The sequence below is a fragment of the Bombyx mandarina genome, chromosome 23 (assembly GCF_030267445.1).
Source record: "Bombyx mandarina strain Sakado chromosome 23, ASM3026744v2".
Classification (NCBI taxonomy): domain Eukaryota; kingdom Metazoa; phylum Arthropoda; class Insecta; order Lepidoptera; family Bombycidae; genus Bombyx; species Bombyx mandarina.
Genome location: NC_143229.1, coordinates 14892046 through 14914411, shown reverse-complemented (window position 1 = coordinate 14914411; position 22366 = coordinate 14892046). Strand labels below are relative to the sequence as shown.

At 44.8% G+C, this 22366-nt stretch overlaps 1 protein-coding gene across 3 annotated transcripts in view; it reads right to left on the bottom strand.

Annotated features, from left to right (window-relative positions):
- Nucleotides 1–22366, bottom strand: part of dsb (scavenger receptor class B member debris buster) — a 65824-nt gene that overhangs the window by 28270 nt on the left and 15188 nt on the right. For 2 of the 3 annotated variants that reach the window (XM_089737600.1, XM_089737602.1), the window contains exon 2: nucleotides 9682–9843. In XM_089737600.1, the coding sequence (XP_089593726.1) occupies nucleotides 9682–9814 (133 nt within the window). In that variant the 5' untranslated portion in view covers nucleotides 9815–9843. Of the gene's footprint in view, nucleotides 1–9681; nucleotides 9844–20562; nucleotides 20595–22366 lie in introns of all 3 variants that reach the window. The other variant, XM_089737601.1, reaches the window with a different exon arrangement.

The following is a 22366-nucleotide window of genomic DNA, read 5'->3' as shown; positions in this document are numbered from 1 at the left end:
TACATATAATGAAAAATTCATAAAGCAGACAAGTAATCTTATCTTTATACCTTTAAACGAGCAATTCTTGTATATATGTAACCTCTATACGATTAATCCTTAAAGAGGTTAATATGTTATTTATATCATTCTTCTATAAATGACATAAATAGAATTTCGATTATTGAAACATTAGAACATTAGACATATAAAGAGCATTTTTGCAATATTAAAAAATATATATATAATCTGAATCTCTTAAACGGCTCCAACGATTTTCATAAAATTTAGTATACAGGGGATTTCGGGGGCGATAAATCGATCTAGCTACGATTTATTTTCAGAAAATGTTGTTTTGTTCGTGTTTTCAATAATCAACTCTTCCCGACATCTATTGGCGAATAATAATACATTTTTTCTTAATTTAGGGCAACTAGCTGCTTTAAAGACACAACAAGATGGCGTTATAAAAAAAAAGCCGAACGAAGCTCGGTCATAATCTATAAACATAATGAATGCTATTCGATGAGCAGGCGAGCTCGTGTTTTTTCTAGCATTAAGTGGTTACCAGAATCCTCACTCATTTATCTAGCCCGATAACGTGATAACATCATCTGCCTAGCCGGTGTTTCACCTTTATGACCGCAAGAACATGCGAATTGCACTCTTTTTTGTTAATACGCTTTTATTAGCTTCAGACGTATGCATCAATGTAATCAAATCCCACGCTTTTTTTACAATAAAATCATTTTTTCTTACACTATTTTTAATTCAAATTTATTAAAATTTACTTTCTATTTTTTAGTTGGATTTTCTATAAAAGCGTATTTTGTTAGTTTTTTTTAAACCATTATTTATTGCTTTAAGAGGCAGCAGAGCTTACGTTCCATATAATGGAGAGTGTTCACTAATGCTCATGAGCATCATCAAGAGCAGAGCACAGCCAAGCTGTTGCTTACCGTTTACGACTCTCTTTCAAAGCTCGTTTGAAGTTTCTAAACGAACCCTGAGATCAGGATCATCAACAGCCCGAACGGTCCCCTGTCTGGAGTCGAACAGCAGTGGACTGTGTTCGGAAGCCCCGACCCAGATATGGCATCACTGTGCTACTCAGGCAGTCGTTCCCAGACACAGTGTCTGTGTTAAGGATGTCCGGTATTCTGTTCTAGTTAATTGGCACGCCTGATATTTTGTTTTTAATTGAGATATGATGTACTCTTATACCAGGACGACGCGATTGCACGGCGGCGTCTATCGGTACGCCGGACCCGGGAGTACGTAAGTGTCATGTAGGATTTAATCAAGTTCTACAGGAACTGATAATACTTTGGAAATCATTCTCGGACATCGGACGTTACGCCCCGGCCGGCACGGTCATGGCTGCTTTCCTCATCGCCGCAGACAAGCCGTGTGTCGTTAGTGTTGTGCAAATACAACGGATTGCGCCAGGTGTGTCCACCGACCGGCGCCGCCGTCATTAATTGCTCATAAATTAGCTTAATACTGCACTTTTTGTAGTAACGAGAAGGTATCGCCGCCCAGGCCGTGTCTACCGCGCGTCCCGGCTGCAGGGTGCTTGCTCGATGCTATAAGGGGATGACGGCACCACCCAAGGAGATTCAAGCTTGATACCACCTGCTCGCGCGACACTATCCCGCGCGCCTTCAAGCAGCTACTGATGTTTTGTAACGGCCCAGAATCCCCGAGTCGACTCTAATTGTTTATATGCAAGACATATGCGGCAGGTGTAGGTGTCGTTCTGCAGTAGAGCTCTGTTTGGGCACAACCGCGCAGTCCAGGGTTTTTTTTATTGCCCTTGTAGGCAGACGAGCACACGGCTCACCTGATCGTGAGTGGTTACCGTCGCCCATGGACTTCAGCAATGCTAGGGGCCGAGCCAAGCCGCTGCCTACTGCTTAATACCCTCCACAAGCCTCGTTTAAAGAAGGACATGCCATAGCACTCGGAAAACACTATGGAGGGGCGCTCATTCCATAGCTGGATGGTACATGGCAAAAAGCAAAAAAGACCTCTAGAAACGCACTGTCGATGAACGCAGCGGATAATATGGATGAACTCTGCTCCGATGGCGGGAGGTGCGATGGTGAAAAGGAGATGATGGGATCATCTCAAACAATTCCTCAGAGCACTCCCCTTGGAACATACGATACAAAATACTGATGGAACCGAAGTCCCTCCGCAGACCCAGAGGTACCAAACGATTCGTGAGAATGGGATTATTGACAATCCGAACGTTTCATTTCCCGGACGGTGTCAGATCCACAGTACCACACGTGTGGGCGTCACTGCCCGGTCCAGTCCCACTGCGGGGCAACTGTCTGCTCTTGTTCAATGGCTCGCCGCCCTAGCCACGGTGTCCAGCTCGTACACATACATACAGTTTTATTATTCACCATAAGCTCTACAAGATAAATAACACTTTTGATTGCCGCCTGAAGACGTCCTTGCCAGACTAATTTCGCTGAGCGCGCACGTGACGCGAGCAATGTGTTTATAATATTTTTTTTATTAGAAATTAATTGTTTATTATTAAATACTTTTGAAGGGGAAACTTCTTTAGCACTGTTGTGATATGAAATTCGATGAAACGAAGAAGCGACATGAAGAAGAGACCATCGCATACATCCATGTGATTTGGAAAGAAGGGACGATAGGGTATATATAATAGAATACATCCGAAGGTTTCGTCTGTGCCACGTGTAACGCCGTAGGGAGGCGTGCAGCCACTGGAAAGGGGCAGCCTCGCCCATGGACAACTGCAATACCTGGTGCCGCTCCCTACTGCGATGCTTTTTTATATTTCTTTTTATTTTTTTTATTGCTTGTATGCTTGGACGAGCTCACAGCCCACCTGGTGTTAAGTGGTTACTGGAGCCCATAGACATCTACAACGTAAATGCGCCACTCACCTTGAGATATAAGTTCTAAGGTCTCAGTATAGTTACAACGGCTGCCCCACCCTTCAAACCGAAATGCATTACAGCTTCACGGCAGAAATAGGCAGGGTGGTCGCATGGTTATGCGTATTGGACAATTCCTAAACATGTCTTTGTGTTTCTGATATTTTGTGTCTAGCGATCAAGTCGGTGCTTTAAAGCACATCTTGGCCATTCTATGTCACACAAGGTCGGCCGCTCAATGCCCATGACCCTCTAAGCTTGGAGTGTTCACACTAGTGACAAGATACTAGATATGATCCTCCACCGCTACCGACAGATCAGTCGCAGAGCAAGGTGTCTTGGACGGCCTTATTGAGAACAATGAAGTTCGCGATGTGTCTTCGCGTTCAGTGGATGGAGACAGGAACCAATGTGCGTCGCCAAGGGCGGCAATGACCACTCATTACAATAAACAGATTTGATTAAAAAACTTCAATGTTTTGAATTTTAAACGGAGTGCATATTGCACTAGAATTCAAGGTAGGCAAAAGGAAATCTAGGTTTTCGAAGGTCGCAGATAAACCGACAAAACAATTTTTAGTTTTATTAATTTTTCGAATATCGAGGTCATAGATGCTCATAGAAACTGAATTCTCAACCCGTAGTGCACTAAAATTAGCTCAACAGATTAATAACTTTTGTTCGATTTTGGGGTTTACATTTTCGAATCTCCCGCCAACTTGCCCGGTACCCGCGCAATTTACTGAGCGCGACACTAGCGCTACGTGTTGCTGCAGTTTGTGCAACATTTTGAAAAAGGAGTCGTGAAATCTTTGAGCAGTTGGCGGTAAGTCCGTAATTCTTTAAATCTAAAAAATTCAATAAAACTGAGCTATCGTACAACGTTTTTTGCCAAAACCTGATACGTAGCATACGACTGTGGCCCCGAGTCCGAGCCGGGTCCGGTGGCTGATTGTGTATTCGTGTTCCCCTCGCGCGTGTAAGTTCCCAGTAAACTGTACACAGGAGGCATAAGATTGTGAACTGGTCAGAGTTAAGTTGAAGCTCTGCCAGCAGTTGGAGTGGTCGCGTCAGGCAGTCCTGGAGCCCGGCAGCCCTGTGCAGTCCGCTTATTGTACGAAGTCAAACCAGTTCTTACGAGCGACTCTAGTTGAGTTGAAAGTAGGGCGGTCGGACGCGGCCGCGTTGCCTCACACACAACGAACTACACAACTAGCAATTTTTTAATTGCATTGTACGCACGGCGACCGGCCGCACCAAACTTGCGAGTCTTAGATATTCAAATAAGACGCTTCCAGAACTCTATACTCCTTGTTCATGCTTCATAACGTATCGACGTAACGTAACGTAGGAGAATGTAACGTAACGCAGGGGAATAATTATTACGCTTAACGAAATACTCCAACCAAAAATACTCAAATAATGAATTAGTTTTTGTAGTAATTATTAGTTGTTTAATATTCATAGGTATTGAAAGAATTGTTTTTATACTGTTTTTTGTCCCGATGAGCCCGCAAGGTCGCGCCGAATAAACAAGATGAAGTCTCAATTGCACCCGCACGGCGCCGGCGTTGTCCGTCTCACCGGAGCGCGCGATGGGTCCGCAGCAGAGACGAGCGGGATCGTGGTGGAGGTCCGGGCGGGCTTGTAGCTAGGACTGCGACTCTTGGAAACTATATAACACGAGCTTGGCCATAAGCTGTGCATATTATCTGTGTGCCTGTTATTAGTGCATAATAGGCTTTCCGACGACAGACGACAAACGTTTTGTAAGGGTTTTAGACTTCATTATGCGATAGCATTTACTTTGTATGTGTCCACGGACATCTGTGATCGTTTATCATCAGGTGCGCGCGAGTATTGGTTACGTGATGCAGAATGACTTTCATTTGGACCTTCGGAATGCTGGTGCAACGAGCGATATGCGCGATTAACGTGAAGTCATATTATAAACGCAGAAATATAATTTTCTCTACAAAAAATGTAATTAATTGACCTAGTTTGGTTCGTTATTGCGTAACGCCGGTCCGGTTAGAGCTGCGTGCAATTCTGCTGAACCGACCCCCCGCCTCGCCCCCCGCCCCCGTCTCCACCCGGTGACGTCACGCCGGCTCGGAGTCTACCTACAGACGGAGGAGCTCTGCTCGGGACCGAGCGTTGTTGTTGTTGTAGCGTGTGCAATACACATGCACAATAACGTGTGCAATACACGTGTACAATATTGTTGAACTTGCAGCCATCATAAGCATGTCTGAATCTCGTTTGCGACATTTTCCAGTTAAGCTTGCATATGTACAGGTTCAGAGCAACAATATTTAGGCTGTCGGTCTACTGAGCAATGTTGTCAGCTCGGAACGTGCTCCCTATGTCGTTATCTCACAAAACTGATCTCTAACACAATTCAAGTTTCCATCAGATATTGTCTATTCTAACGATTCAAGTTTTAGATATTGTCTATTCGCGTTTAGACATTGCTAAGTAAATAGTGGGGTCGAGTGCTGTTCCGCCATTCCAAGTCGAAGCGGTTCGCAAATAATATTAGCTTTATTAGTTAGTGATGCGACAAAATGCGCTGCCCGTTCTAAAACGTATTATGTATCAGCAGCATCCTAACAGCACAGAGGCCGTCTCCTCATTTATACCGGTACGGACGTTTGCTTCTCGGCAGAGACGAGCTGGACGACGGTTCGCATATATGGGCCGGTGTATGTGCCCTACCACCAGTATGTGCTTTCTGAAGGCACTGCCCAATATCCAGGCCGCGGCTGACCCTCCCCCCCTCCCGGCTCACCGTGTCCGATATTCAGTTCGTGATGCAGCACTTGAAACATTATTTAGGTGCGGACCTGATTTATTATGAATAATACAATTGCATTTGAATGTAGCGAGTAATATCGAGCGGAAGTTTGATAGCGGCACAAGTTCATTGGCAAGCTATCGACACAGGATGACACGTGCCCCCGCAGGGACCTGCCTGTGTTGCGACGCTGCGACCTTTGGACCCCGCGCGACCCTCGTGCAGGAGAGTCGCACAGGAGGAGCGCCAGGACCCTTTTCTGCCCGCATCGGTTATAGAATCAGGTCATGGTATTATTGTAATGTGGTGCTGTCTCACTGGTCCATTGGTGAGCCTGGCTGACGGACCATGCCAACATTGAGCAGCTTCTCGAACTGCTATCGACGAAGCGTGTATTTATTATTTTAAAGCTGTAACTGTTTCTTATGAAAATCGTTTCTTGGTACGAAGTTAATATAATTGTACTACTATCCTGTTCACGAAAACCTTAAGAAACCAGAAACGTTCTGCGGTCAGAGATTAGCCCAGAAATGTTCTAGTAAAAACGTGACTAAGTGATATAACAGATTTATTTGGCGAGTAGATGTTCCGAGAATGTTTTCAATGCTAAACAAACTGTGGATTACGCAAGACTTGAGACAGCACGCTGACACATCAGCCGCGCGCGACGCCCTGGGTTTCGACCCCGGGAGTGCGAGGATAAATACGTAAGAATACACTTGAACTGACCTTTGAAGGTCTTCTACTGGGATACCGGATAAGGAGCTACAGCCTACCCGAATGTAAGTTGTCGATGGGCATAGCCAAGCCATACCCGCAAGTTCTATTCAACATTGAGCACGATTGAGACTCCGGCCCCCCGCCGCTATTGGTTTGCTTAATGTCAGGAGAGCCGTGAGCTCGTTCGTCCGTCTGTTGTACGTCAACAAGCCGCGGGGTTATCGCGTTATTGCGTTAGTGAATAAATATTTCTTAACAAAACTCCGAACCGGAAACAGCGTATTACAAACATGGGTTTCTCTGAAGGCACGCGCGCCTGCCGGTCAAGGACCACCGACGCTTCGCCAGTCCCGCGATCGGATGAACGATTCGTTGGAGCGAAGGTGACTCGGGGGGCGGGTGGACAGCGCGACGGTAACCGTTGACCGTCAGGTGGGCACGGCCTTGTCTCTCTCTTGAAAGCTACACAAAGAATAAGGCACAGATTTGTACCTAAATGTGCGCTGACGTGATTGCGTCTGAAATAATTGTGATTTGATCTAGTCTCAGGTTATATTGTCCTAACGTGACCAGACTTGTAACGGTCTGAGTTCGTGACTCAAATTGTCCATTTACATGTTTTGCTTGTAATATTCTGTATAGCAGGTAATGTTAATGTTTATAGTTTTGAGTTCGCCTATTTCTGCCGTGAAGCAGTAATGCGTTTCGGCTTGAAGGGTGGGGCAGCTGTTATAACTATACTGAGACCTTAGAACTTATATCTCAAGGTGGGTGGCACATTTACGTCGTAGATGTCTATGGGCTCCAGTACTTAACACCAGGTGGGCTGTGAGCTTGTCCATCCATCTAAGCATAACAAAAACAAAAAAACAAAAAGGAGTTATTGTGTGCGGGGCGGGATATCATATCTTAACGTCGTCCAGCGTGACGCTAAGCTAACATACTTTAGTTTGGTCCCACGTCCAGCTGTGTGAGCTCACATCAGAGGTTCCGTGACTCCTCGTGACTTTCCACTCCTATCACGTATTCGTGACGTAAGTTTCAGCAAAAAAAATTATGAATGTTTTCCTCTTACGGGCTCGGTCATAATGAACAGACAGAAATAACGTTAATTATCATTCGTCGGATCTGTTGTGTGTAGCTGAAATGTCTTTTGTTTTGTTTTTATGTTATTTAATGAGGCGAGTGACGTCGCGGGGGTCACGCTGCGGCTCGGGTCTGCGGTAATTATCATGTCTTTGACTTTTGAAAGAGAAGCTTGTAGCAACGTGATTGAGTTGCATTCACGAGGTGTCCGGACCTTTGTTACTGCAACCGGACAAACAAATTGACAAATCAGAGCGCCACCCCAAAAATAATTTACTGGTGGTAGGACCTCTTGTGGGTCCGCACGGGTAGGTACCACAACCCCGCCTATTTCAGCCGTGAAGCAGTAATGCGTTTCGGTTTGAAGGGCGGGGCAGCCGTTGTAACTATACCGAGGTCTTAGAACTTATATCTCAAGATGGGTGGCGCATTTACGTTGTAGATGTCTATGGGCTCCAGTAACCACTTAACACCAGGTGGGCTGTGAGCTCGTCCACTCATTTGAGCAATAAAAAAAAAACCTAGTGGAAAAAGATCGCAGCGTTGCTCTGGTGTGACGCAGAGACGAAGCAAGAGAGCACGTTGCTATAGGGTTCGCAAGACGCGACGGTCACTGTGCCACGAGCGCATTAGAAGTAGGTTAGAGCGTGGATTGATATAAAAGTGTTGGTAATATAACTTTCTCTCCCTACTCGTAAGTAGGCAGAGTTCACATATCCACCAAACGTGACCATAATGTGTTTATTCAAGTTATTTTGTAAAGCCGCGTCGAAGACATAAGCTGAGCGCGGGTTGGCTGGTCGACAACAGACATGCTGTGTCATGTGGTGGTGCCGAGCTACATGTATATATATACGACCCACGGATGCTGTTTGTTCGTGCGTTCACTCGAGCCACACGTGTGTTATGTTATGCCCCGCTCACCGCGTAACACGTGAACATTACTAGAAGAAAGGTTTTGAAGTATTTTATTTCGTTCAGAAACGATGTATGATCTTTAAAATTATTAGGTATAGCGGCCGGCTCCGGCTCCGCTCGGGTCTTTAAGAAAAAATTCAACGATATTTGACGTTGTTTTATTTTTTTTAAATAAAAGAACATTTATTGCGGCATAACTATAATAGTTAGACATATGCTGTTGCGACACTTTTAGTAAATAATAATGTGTAATTATTTTATTCTATCATCAATAGTTTTCGCAGGGCACGCGATGTAAAGAATATTTTAGGTAATTTTTTTACACCTTGGGTTACATTATTGGAGTTTTAGTAAGGGTCCTTAATCTTTTCAAAAAAGATTATAGCCCATGTCATTGGGGAATAGTGTAGCTTCCAAACAGTGAAACAATTTATCAAATCGGTTCAGTAGTTAGGAGCCTATTCAACACAAACAAACAAATCTTTGCTCTTTATAATATTAGTATAGAAGTATAGATATCAGGTGACAGTGATAGAGCCGCATAAACGTCACTACAAGCTGTGACAGACGAGTTAAATAAAATGTTATGTAACTAATTTCACTTCGGAATTCTTTATATTCATAAAAGGCCGAGGAAACGAATCCGGGGGTGGGCTAAGTTTACTGTAGTATATAACGATTCATTAATTTACTTTACATTAAACGCTAACGAAGGGAGCAGTGGCGCCTCTCCATCACAACTAAAACCGCTCGAGCCTGTGCCTTGTGCGGTCGATTACGAAAATAATAATTTCGCAATGAGCTTAAAAAATTGCAGAATATCGTACGAGCGATGTCCGACTTTCACGCGGGGCGATATCACGCGGAGTCTGCGCGGGGCAGACAGAGTTATGAACTGTAGAGTCCCGGGCGTGTTGTACCTGCGTGCCAGCAATGAGCATTACCGCGTGTACATATTTAGATACATGGCATTGTCAGTGCAATAACCAATGTTTGTTGTAAACAGCTAATACGCGTCGTTGTCACGGCCGTGAGCACTCATGAACTTATTAAATGCATATTATGATTCACAAAACTGTCTAGATGAAATCACCCTGAAGCATTTGTGAGAACACTTTTTTGCGTAGCAATATTTTGTAAATTTCCTAAGGTGAGCATTCCTGAGCATACCACTGATGTTACTGGACATTTTAATTGACTGCTCTTTCGCTTGCTGGTGAGTTATATAAAAAAATGGATACTGCAATTCAGTCGACTTACCATGGTTAATCTTCCCCTGCTGTGAGATCAGCATACTGAGAGGCACCTGCCTGTCTCCCGAGATCCTCGGAGTGAGTCCAAACAGCCTACTCCTGGCAGTTTGACTCACGCTCCTAAAAGCGTTGTGACCCATCGTGAAGGTTCACCACATCCGGATTATATCTGGAAATAAAGGTGCTAATCAGTGGCCGTTGTGAGTCAGAGAAGTGTGGTCTTGTGAACATTGTGAAACACGAGGTCGATGTCTCAATTTGTATTTGAGTGGTAATGATCTTACTGTTTATAGCAGAAGGAAAATAGTCCGACAATTCGCCTGATGTTAAGTTCACATTGGAGACGCTGCCTACGGAGGAATAATAGTCCAGTAAGTAATTTGAAGGCAGCTCATTTCTCTGACATTCTTGGTTGACCATGGAGGACCATAGATACCCCCTTCCTGGCTGAGCCTTTGCTCGCCCACCTGTCCTGGTGAAACTGGAAAGGCCTCCGGGCCACCAGTAATCTTTCAAAAAAAAAAAAACCATAGAGGCACATGAAGGTTGAGGAGAAGTCAATATCAAAGGGCAGCAGAGCAGCAGAGCCGCGTATTCAATGCAGGGGAGGGAGCTGCGCGTGGAGCGGTCCACCACACCAAGGTCTACACATCGATGCACACAAAACAGTTCTTTGTGAATTTATCGTCTACTAGCGGCCCGATCTGGTTCCCCTCGGGTCTTTAACAAAAATTTCAACGATATTTGACGTTGTTTTATTTTTTTAAATAAAAGAACACTTTTTGCGGCACAACTATAATAGTTAGACATACATATTTTCTCGCAACACTTTTTGTAAATACTCGTAATAACGTGTTTTACAAAGTCGTAGTACATTATTTTATTCTATCATCAATAGTTTTCGCAGGGCACGCGATGAAAACAATATTTTAGGTAATTTTTTTACACTTGGGGTTACATTATTGGAGTTTTAGTAAGGGTGCCCAATTTTTTTCACAAAATATTCTAGACTATGTCACTCGGGAATAGTGTAGCTTCCAAACAGTGAAATAATTGTTCAAATCTTTCCTCTCTATAATATTAGTATAGATTCGTGAACAGAATTTTTGTAAATCATGAGGAAAAAGTACATGTAATATGAGACATAATAAATGTAAATCTTGTTGTGTGATTTTAGTAGGGTTTCTTTCATTGGGTGAACGTTATCTAATATCTACCAGATATTAAGCTCCCCCCACCGCTCCATCCCACGATCCCGTGACCTCGTGTCAATGAGGCGAGCCACTGCCTCTCTGAGGGCTCACGAATGCGCAGCTCGGGCACTTGTCGATCACTCGCGAACCAAATACAACAACTACTACAACGAACACAATCTTGGACGGAGACCGGGCGCCGTGACGTACCAACTCATCGTCAGTAAAAAATATAATCACAGAAGAAATAATGAATATGTGATGCTTTGTGTGTTGTTTGTTTATTTCCGCCTTCGTCGCTTCATTTGAATTTGTATTAGACCTGCCTGGGTCCGCTCTTATTCTCGAAAAATTACTGATGACCAAACTATGTCATTTGTTATTTTGTCATCAGCAGCGGAGTCCCCGTGGGAAGATCTCGCTAGCAACAATGCGCTATTTATAAAACATATTTTTTTCGTAATTATTAACCAAAGTGAACTTCCTTTAAATGAATGCGAACTTTTCTTTAAACCCAAATAATATTCATTTCCCAAACACATGATTTTTCGTGACTACGCAATGTAAAGCGATGGTAGCTGGCGGAGGTCATCGACCTCTCAAGTTTGCCGATTGTCAAATGCTTTCCATTGCGCGCAGTATGGGGACGAGCTTACAGCCCACCTGGTGTTAAGTGGTTACTGGAGCCCATAGACATCTACGACGTAAATGCGCCACCCACCTTGAGATATAAGTTCTAAGGTCTCAGTTTAGTTACAACGGCTGCCCCGCGCTTCAAACCGAAACGCATTACTGCTTTACGACAGATAGGCAGGGTGGTACCTACTCGCGCGGACTCACAAGAGGTCCTACCACCAGTAAAAAAGCACCATCTCCCTGCCCGGGGGATGCGACGGTAGACATTACATATTCAATAAGCAACAGACAATAACTGAATTCATTCATTTTGATTTTGTCCGAAGCAAACCAATGTTATTTGTCGTATAAAGTACAATGTATTTTTTGCGTTTGACTAGAATATGTGATGTGTTGTTCAAACAATGAGATGAGTCTAAAGTTCTGAGTGCCGAGTGCCGACCCGCACGCGGCCTGGCTGCTGGAGACACGAGGATTTTCTGTACTAATCTATACTAATATTATAAAGAGGAAAGATTTGTTTGTTTGTTTGTTTCGAATAGGCTCCGAAACTACTGGACCGATTTGAAAAAATCTTTTTCCATTAGAAGCCGACATTGTCCCTGATGAACATAGGCTACTTTTTTTAATTTTTTTTTATATATAAATTTTTTGGTTTCATGTGTTTTTTAATGTTTCCGAAGCGAAGCGAGGGCGGGTCGCTAGTGCTATAATAAAGAGTAAAGATTTGTTTGTTTGTTTGGAATAGGCTCCGAAACTACTGAACCGATTTGAGAAATTCTTTCACTGTTTGTAAGCTACACTATTCCAGAGTGACATAGGCAATAATTTTTTTTTTTTTAAAAATAGGGGTCTTTACTAAAACTCTAATAATGTAACCCAAGGTGTAAAAAAGTTACCTAAAATATTCTTTACATCGCGTGCCCTGCGAAAACTATTGATGATGAATATAATAATGCACTACGACTTTGTAGAAGAACATATTATTAATTAGAAAAAATGTCGCGACAGCATTATTATGTTTAACCATTGCAGCTATGCCGCAATAAGTGTTCTTTTATTTTAAAAAATAAAACAACGTCAAATATCGTTGAAATTTTTGTTAAAGACCCGAGCGGAGCCGGAGCGGGCCGCTAGTCATTTATAAAGTTTATGGGTACGAGCTCCGGGTTTGATGTGAGCAAGGTTGCTCAATTTGTCTGCCTGTATGGATTAATAACGGTAGGCAGCGAGCGGCTTGGCTCTGCCCCTGGCATTGCTGAAGTCCATGGGCGACGGTAACCACTCACCATCAGGTGGGCCGTATGCTCGTCTGCCTACAAGGGCAAAATAAATAAATAATAATAATTAAATATTAAATATACACTAACAATCACGCCACGTTAACTGGTCCCGTAGTAAGTTCGTAAAGAACTTGTGTTACAGGTACCAGATAAATTTAATATACATCCATAGCCCTGGAAAAGACACTTTTTATTTTTCATACAAATATCTTCACTTGGCGGGATTCGAACCCGCGACCCCCTTGTGTAGTGACCATGTCACTTACCAATACACCAGACGGCCGTCAAATCATAATTAATAATCATAAAAATCAAATTGATAATAACATTTACGTATCATATACATATATGTACATCATGCGCATATAATAATATATTTCTTTCTTTTTCTATGAATGAACGTGCTCACAGTCCAAATGATATTAGGTAATCTGATCACCGCCAGAGTTCAAGTCTTGAAAACGTAAAAATAGATAGGAACTAGAAAGGCAAATAGTAAAGTAATATTTGTGTACATTGCAGAACGGCACGGATGGGTTGCATGAAACGGCCCATGTCTGCCGCGACGTCAAGTGGATCCCGGGGCCCGTGGACGTCACAGCGTGAATGTCTCCATTCGCCTTGAGTAGAAGTCTATGTTTCACTTGTCTTTTTTTATTTATTGCTTAGATGGGTGGACGAGCTCACAGCCCACCTGATGTTAAGTGGTTACTGGAGCCCTTAGATATTCACAGCGTAAATGCGCCACCCATGTTGAGATATAAGTACTAAGGTCTCAAGTATAGTTACAACGGCTGCCCCACCCTTCAAACCGAAACGCATCAGTGCTTCACGGCAGAAACAGGCAGGGTGGTGTGCCAGACTCACAAGAGGTCCTACCACCAGTAAAGTAAGTTGTTTATTAAATAGGCAAATTATATTTTTTGCGACTTTGGCGTTTATCACACAAAATTATTCATTCATGGTGGGAGTCATTCTGCACATTAGTCAAGTGTGTATTATATTGGAACAGCTGGTACCCGCCTGTGGCACCGCGCGGGGCGAGCTCACGGACCGTCCTATCGTTTGGGTCTCGACGAATAACTTAGCTCCTCCTTGTCTCAAGAACCAACGCTGACCTAATCATAGCTGTGAAGAAAAATGACTTCTTATCATCAGATGGGCTGTTTTCCTTATAGCCAGCTGGTACCCGCTTGTGGCACCGCGCGGGACGAGGTCACGGACCGTCCTATCGATTGGGTCGCGACGAATAACTTAGCTCTTCCTTGTCTCAAGAACCAACGCTGACCTAATCATAGGTGAGAAGAAAGATGACTTCTTATCATCAGATGGGTTGTTTTCCTTATAGCAGTTTTCGAGACAACCTCGACCTTAGTGACAATGGAATGTGGTCAGCGCGCCGCGACAAGGTCGTTAATTGTAGCTAATCGTTGTTCGTGTGCTAATTGATGTTAATTACAAAGACGCCAGACCCTCTAGTTATAGATTAGACCAATTTACATGCAAAATGTAGCTCTGTACTGATCCCGAGCTCTCCTCGTGCACACATAGACACAGAGTCGACCTACATCTGGCCTCTAGTCCTACACTACACTACTACAGACACAGTCCTCTGCAGCTCTGTACTGATCCCGAGCTCTCCTCGTGCACACATAGACACAGAGCCGACCTACATCTAGCCTCTAGTCCTACACTACACTACTACATACACAGTCCTCTGCAGCTCTGTACTGATCCCGAGCTCTCCTCGTGCACACACAGACACAGAGCCGACCTACATCTAGCCTCTAGTTCTACACTACACTACTACAGACACAGTCCTCTGCAGCTCTGTACTGATCCCGAGCTCTCCTCGTGCACACATAGACACAGAGTCGACCTACATCTGGCCTCTAGTCCTACACTACACTACTACAGACACAGTCCTCTGCAGCTCTGTACTGATCCCGAGCTCTCCTCGTGCACACATAGACACAGAGCCGACCTATATCTAGCAATATACCAATATGTACTACCAATGTATATAGCTGGAACTCTATCCCGTGGCTCGATGATACCGAAACCGTCGCAACCAATTAGATATTAAAGTATGTCCCTAGGTCCACATTAGTTTGAGTCTCGGTCGGAGAAAGGAGCAGTAGTTCGGGCCAGGGCGCGCCTGTGCTCCTTAGAGCCCAGGTATTTGTCCAGGCAAACCACTTCGCTAGGATGAAGACATCTCTCACTTTCCAAATGACTTCGATAGGTAATTCTCAAGAGTCTTAGTGCTCCCGCACGGCTGTGGGGGGGGGGGCGGTGCATTCTTCGCGGCGCGAGTGCTCATACGAGTATGTACAGTTAATTTATATAACATACTTTCGATGTTAAACGTAATTAAGTACAGCATGTGAGAGTGTGAGCGCTCGTGAGCACTCGGCCGGAACGCGCTGCCTCGTGCGCGATCGCTGCACTGTGTGCTAGTTTTTTACTTATTCTAATCAATAATGTTCTGATATCAAACCCGGCCACACCGCTATAAGCGGTGGCGACCAGGCGCACTGCCTGTCCGTACGGGTGTGGCCCATGGACCCGACCGCGCGGGTCGCTAGGACCGTGCGACACTGTCCACATCCTCCATTCAGGACGACTTTAGATCTCCAGGAGGGCGCCGGGCACATAATAATAATAACTAGTGGCCCCGCAGTATTCGAAATTCGACTATAATTAATTGAAATTATAAGTTTCAACATTATTATGATCCTATTGTTACAAATTTCGCCAAGACTACACTTTTTTTTTTTTTTTTCCTATCCTATCCTACGGAATACCCCGCTGGGTCAGACCCAGCGTGGGTTGAGGATAGCCTGCCTTCCATCACCCGGATGCTCATGCATAAACCGCGTGCAGAGCAGCTTGCACGTCGTCTTCTTAGGCCCCCTTCGCCGGTCCCCAGGCCGACATGTGAGAGAGACCCGAAACACTTAGAGGGCCAGGGCTTGGGCGAGATCCGCCTCCCTGGCCCCCGCTCAATGGCGGCGGGCCTGTGCGTCTCTCACGCGCCCCGCCGCCTCCTTCTGCGAGATGGTGCACTCGTAGAAGTCGAGCATCGCCTTCCACGACTCGTCGTCACCGAGCATCGATGCCACAACACTCGGCAACGACAAGTCGTTTCCTATTTTTGCGACGAGGAGACGGCGCCACCCCTCCCATGCGGGGCAGGCAACGAGCGTATGCTCTGTCGTGTCCAAGTCGCAACCACAATGGTGGCACTCTGCCGTCGGCTCGGCTCCGATCCGGTGCAGGAACTCACCGAAGCAACCATGCCCAGTGAGTACCTGCGTGAGCCGGAAAGTGAGGTGTCCTCTGTCACGATTCACCCAATTCACAAGAACCGGGCGAATCGCCTCGACGGTCCTACGACCAGCCGAAGGATCGGCCAGCCGCCTGGACCATGACTCCAGCACGGACCGCCGAGATTGGGCCCTCCGCGCTCTGACCACACTGGGGCTGGGACGCGCCACGCCCCGGGCACGAAGGTTAGCCCGCCACTGATTGTGAGCGGCGAGCGCCTCCGCCTCCAGGACCCAAGGCGGCGTCCCAGCCAGTACACACGCCGCCTCGAAAGAGATGGTGCGATAACCACGGATGACCCTGACCGCGATGGTGCGTTGCGGCCGTTGCAGCAACTTCGCTACCCCCACGGCCAGGGACTGGCCCCACACGGGCGCCCCGTATAAGGCCATTGACCGCACCACCCCCGTATAGAGACGGCGCGTCACCTGGTCAGGCCCCCCGATGTTGGGAAGAAGCCGGCTTAACGCGCCGGCCACTCCCAACAAACGAGGGACCAGGTTCTGAAAGTGAACACGGAAGGTCCAACGACTGTCCAGAATGAGGCCGAGGTACTTCAACTGCACCCCGACCCCGATACGGACGCCTCCAACCACGATATGGGCATCGACAGGTGGCACTCTCCGGGGCCTGTTTAACCACATGGCCTCGGATTTACTGAGCGCCACGTCGAGGCCCAATCTCCTGATTTTGCCGACGACATGCGCCACCCTAGCGGTGGCAAGACGAGCAGACTCAGCAAAACTCCCTCCCCGGGCCACGACCAGCGTGTCGTCTGCGTAACAGATTACGCTTAGGCCCGGGAGGAGGGCACCCCTCAGTACCCAGTCATACCCGATATTCCACAAAAGGGGGCCGAGCACCGACCCCTGTGGAACACCGCGCACGACCGGGAACCTGTTCACGATCCCACCGTGTCCGGTACACGTGACCGATCTAAGACTACACAATAGGCAAATATTCGTAATATTAAAGATAAATAATACTAACCTATTTTCAATTTGACTACAGACTTTAAGCAATAACAAAAGTTTGACAATACTTCAGTGCAATAAACAAAGAGTATATTGTGTGTGTGTCAAATACATGGTAGTGTGTGTAATGTTTTCTTTATTGATTTAATGTATCTTTTATGCATAATTTAAAAAAAATATTAGCATTGTTCTTTATATTCTTCTCTATATTCTCTATAAGTGTGGGAAATTTCATACTCCTCCGTCCGCGCAATTTTCGTAAAAAGGGATACAAAGTTTTTGCTTCACGTATTAATATATAGATATTAAAGGATTGGATGTTCCTCAGACTTACTTGGCTAGGTTTCATCATAATTCATTTGTTTAGCTATAAATTCCAACGCACAGACAAACCTTAGACCGTGTTTGTATCGCTGTCTCGTTCCAGTATAGTAGCTCCGAGTGGCGCAGTGAACATACGGGTCAAGGTTCGAGACGCGTCATCTTTAATGCATCGTTTCCGTTTTACGGTGATTCAAGATTAATTGTTTATTGATGTTGTCCAGGTACGATCGGATACCGAATAAGGAATCTACTCAAGAATTCACTGAAATTACATTCTCTTCCTGTTTTAATGTTTCTATATCAAAATTTGAATTTGTAAGAGGCGATATTTTTTTTCTTTCTGGTATTTATATATGTCCCGCTATCAGGGGAGCGGTTGGGTTACCCGGGGACGGATCACCCGACCTGAGCGCACTACTTTTATGATTCAATTTCGTTATGTATGTCCGTAAAGATCTTTCTAAAATTGGCATTCTGCACGGCGCCGACTGATGACACCCAGCCGCCCGCGACGAGTCCGGGACACGGAGGCGACGGGTCCCGTCTCGAACCCGCGATGCGCGCATCGAGCTGCGTACGATCCACTCCCGCATCGACATGCGACACTACATGTTACCGCGTAACGAGTTGATCATTTTGCATTTCCTTGAATGACCAATCCGTTTACTTATATCATAAACAATTTAATAACTACATTACTTCAATATTACTGGAAATATTAGTTTCGTGACTGCGACTTTGCTTGGAAATTGTTGATTTTATCTACACTTTATCTTTACCTGGAATTGCGTTTTTATAACACGATTACTTTTATTGAAGTCGTTGTGGCCTAAAGGATAAGACGTCCGGTGCATTCATATGTAGCGATGCACCGGTGTTCGAATCCCGCAGGCGGGTACCAATTTTTCTAATGAAATACGTACTCGACAAATGTTCACGATTGACTTCCACGGTGAAGGAATAACATCGTGTAATAAAAATCAAACCCGAAAAATTATAATTTATTTATTTATTTATTTATTTGGGAAACAAACAGTACAATACAAAACATACAATATTTAAAAAAAAAATAGCTTTTGCGTAATCACTGGTGGTAGGACCTCTTGGGAGTCCACACAGGTAGGTACCACCACCCCGCCTATTTCCGCCGTGAAGCAGTAATGCGTTTCGGTTCGAAGGGGGGGTAGCCGTTGTAACTATACTGAGATCTTAGAACTTATATCTCGAGGTGGGTGGCGCATTTACGTTGTACATGTCTATGGGCTCCAGTAACCACTTAACACCAGGTTGGCTGTGAGCTCGTCCATCCATGTAAGCAAAAAAAAAAAAAAATATATATAAGGAATTTCTACTTAAGCAGCAAAGTGCGGAGGCAGAGATTCTGTAGATTATGCCACATATTTAAATTTAGGTATTATGAGTTATTTTTATAGATTAGTTTATATTATTTTAGTTTTAGTTTTTATAGATCAGATTAGTTTATAGATTAAGATTACAGGCAGCGGCAGAATAACAGCGATAGTTTGAGATATCACAAAGCTGAGCCGCGGCCTTTTTATCTCCACTGTGTCAGTATAATTAATATATTGTAATATTGCTTAGAATTAGAATTTTTATGTCGTATTAATTAAAAAGTTATTTGTTTTGTGGAGTAAATAAATGTAATTATTATTATTATAATACTGCTCTCCTTGAGACGTGAGGTCGAACTGTATTGTATGTTCATTGTTCCACCACTGAAGCCGCAAGGGGTGGCTGCTTCGCGACAGGATGCAGCGCGCGGATAAGCTCGGTGTAGTTTTTTTTTATATTGCTTAGATGGGTGGACGAGCCCACCTGGTGTTGAGTGGTTACTGGAGCCCATAGACATCTACAGCGTAAACGCACCACCCACCTTGAGATATAAGTTCTAAAGTCTCAAGTATAGTTATAACGGCTGCCCCACTCTTCAAACCGAAACGTATTACTGCTTCACGACAGAAATAGACAGGGTGGTGGTACCTGCCCGCGCGGACTTACAAGAGGTTTACGTTGTGGATGTCTATGGGCTCCAGTAACCAGTTAACATCAGGTGGGCTGTGAGCTCGTCCAACCATCTAAGCAATAAATAAAAAATACGGACGGACACACACGCACACACATGAGATGTAGTGAAGTGCATGTAATTGAATATTCACGAGGCTGTACAGTTCCGTGTGCAGGCGGACAACAACATCAAATGATTCGCGTAAATAGACAATTTTATAGTCCACGTACCTTGACTTCTCCGTATTATGAGAATTCATACAAATCAGGGTTCATTTATCATTATTTGTTCAATATTGCCCATTTTGTTTGTATTAACTTCATATCTCACAAACAGTTTGATTTTGTAACACGTTATAAGTTGTAAAGGTCGTATTATGAATGTTGTTGTGCTGTCCCAGGACCGAACCACGACTCTGCTCTAAATATTTTACTGGTGGTAGGACCTCTTGTGAGTCCGCGCGGGTAGGTACCACCACCATGCCTATTTCCGCCTTGAAGCAGTAATGCGTTTCGATTCGAATGGTGGGGCAGCCGTTGTACCTTCATTGAGACCTTAGATCTTATATCTCAAAGTGGATGGCGCATATACGTTGTAGATGTCTATGGGCTTCAGTAACTACTTAATACCAGCTGGGCTCGTCCACACATCTAAGCAATAAAAAAAGGCTACACGCGGCCGCCCCACCACCACATCACCACATTACCCAACCACCACACTACCGCGCCACGACACACTCCAATAATGTAGCCTCAATGAGCGCAGTGCTCCGCTCTGTCTGACCTGGATCCGACCATCATTCTCACAGTTTTTATTCCGACAAGTCATCAAGAGGTTTGAAAGTTTTCACTCGACCCACACTGATACTGCGAACTTGGGACACTTTTATTTCATAATTTTAATGTGTTGATCAGTTATACCCAGACTGGTCTCTGTATATATACAGGTCCCCAGTAGGAGATTATGATCTACCCGCGGGTCGTGAGATGTAAATAATAATAATAATAGGATAATTACGCAAGTTTATAAATTATGTAGATTGTCTTTTATTATAAATGCGAAGCAGTGTCGCGCTGAATGAGCAAGTGAATATCTCACGGATACTCTAAGTGCCTTACTTACAATACTTTAATCAGTATCTGGTGTTTGTTTACCTGTAACAATAAAATAAACACGAAATGAAAATTTGTTTTGTAAAATTTAATTATTTTGAATTAAAGCTGTTCAAATTAGCTCCGAATAATAATTGGTGATGTTAGCTTTGATCTCATTATATCATTCAATCTACGTTGCAGTACAGCGTCCGTAGCCTAATGGGTACGACTCGGTGTGTATGTTTCTAGTGGCGGGACAGTTTCGGGACTCTAGTTCTACAGAATGTCACCAACAGTCCTAATGCGCAGGTCGGACGAATAGCTGCCACGAGGCAGTAAACAATGTCGAGCCACTTCTTAATCAATGAGTTTGTCAAAATATTGTTAGTGTATGCGCTCCCTAGGTCGGGTTGGCCGCTGCACAGCGCTATTGGGACTTGGTGTAACGTGAGGCGTGAGACGTGAGGCGGTCTGCCTGTCTCACGACACATCGTACGTGTGTTCGGGAGCGACGCTACCTACGAGGTGTTCGCTCAAGTTCACGCATTATGTATTTACACAATACTCATTGTGATAACTAAAAAAAGTACTAATAAATATTTTACAATTACATCTGTATGTAGGTCGAGTGAGCTCGGCGCGGCGACGGTTACTGTTAGAGAGACGGTAACCGTTCCGCTGACTCGGACGCGACACTCGTGTGCACTCTACGCACGCACAATGCGACACTCGGTGTCTACGCAGTCACACATCTCTACCCTTCCGATGCGATATCTGCATAGTATGGCAGGGAGCTTCTGCCAGGGCAGAGAGGTACCCTGAGGCCCGTTCCGTGCCCCCGCAAGGGAGCACGATGTCCCCTTCTTATCTTATCTGCATAGTAGCGGCGGCACACCCCGCTACCCCCGGCCGACCAGCTCAGCCAAGTCTGTCTGTATGTATGTCTGAACGTCCGTATGTAGCTATCCATACAAAACAACAAGTCGAAGAAGATGTGATTTGTCGCAAGGCTCCGTCCATCCTGAAGGGGCCTGTCCTACCAGAACTGTCTGAATGCTTTGGGATGTTTCAGTAGATGTACCGTGTGATGTACTTCAGAGGCATTTAATCATGACGACCTTCGGCATCCGCGAGCACAAAAACACCTCATTTGAACATTATCTAAAAACCTTATCTAGCTTGCTGCGGTGCTGCCCAGGGGCATCTTGCTTTGTATCTATTATCTAACAGGTCCCAGGCTAGTTCCTGTGTTTTGAAGCAGTAAAAGCCTTCTTGAGATACGAGTTCTAAGGTCTCAGTTTCAACAGTACAACGGCTGCCCGACCCTTTAAGCCGAAAAGCATTACTGATTCAGGGCAGATTTAGGCGTATCTATCAGGCGGACTTTTAAAATTCCCCATCATACTGCTAGTACGTCTAGTTATTGTCACTGTCCATGTCATCCTCGCTGATGGTTCCTTCAGCGCTGATTCTGTCGCTATGCAATCGTAGCGTCCGGACGCGGGGATGGTCTCGTGTTTGAAGGTAGGTGTGTGGCAGCACTGGCACGCCGGTACACATTGAATACCGAATGACCCGAGGGTACGTCCACTCATCCAATGCAATAGTAAACATATTCACAATGTGTTCGAAAGTACGACCTCCTATGTCAAGTAGCTACAGTTACCACTTAACGTCAAGTGAACCGTTATGCTGTGTCTATAGAGGTCGCTAGAGAAACGACACCACAGAAAGTTCATTAGAGCTTTGTGCAAACAAACAACTACAAAAGTTCTATTTGAAAGTTTGAACTGACTCGAGAGATCAACTTGACCTAATGAAGATTTAACAAA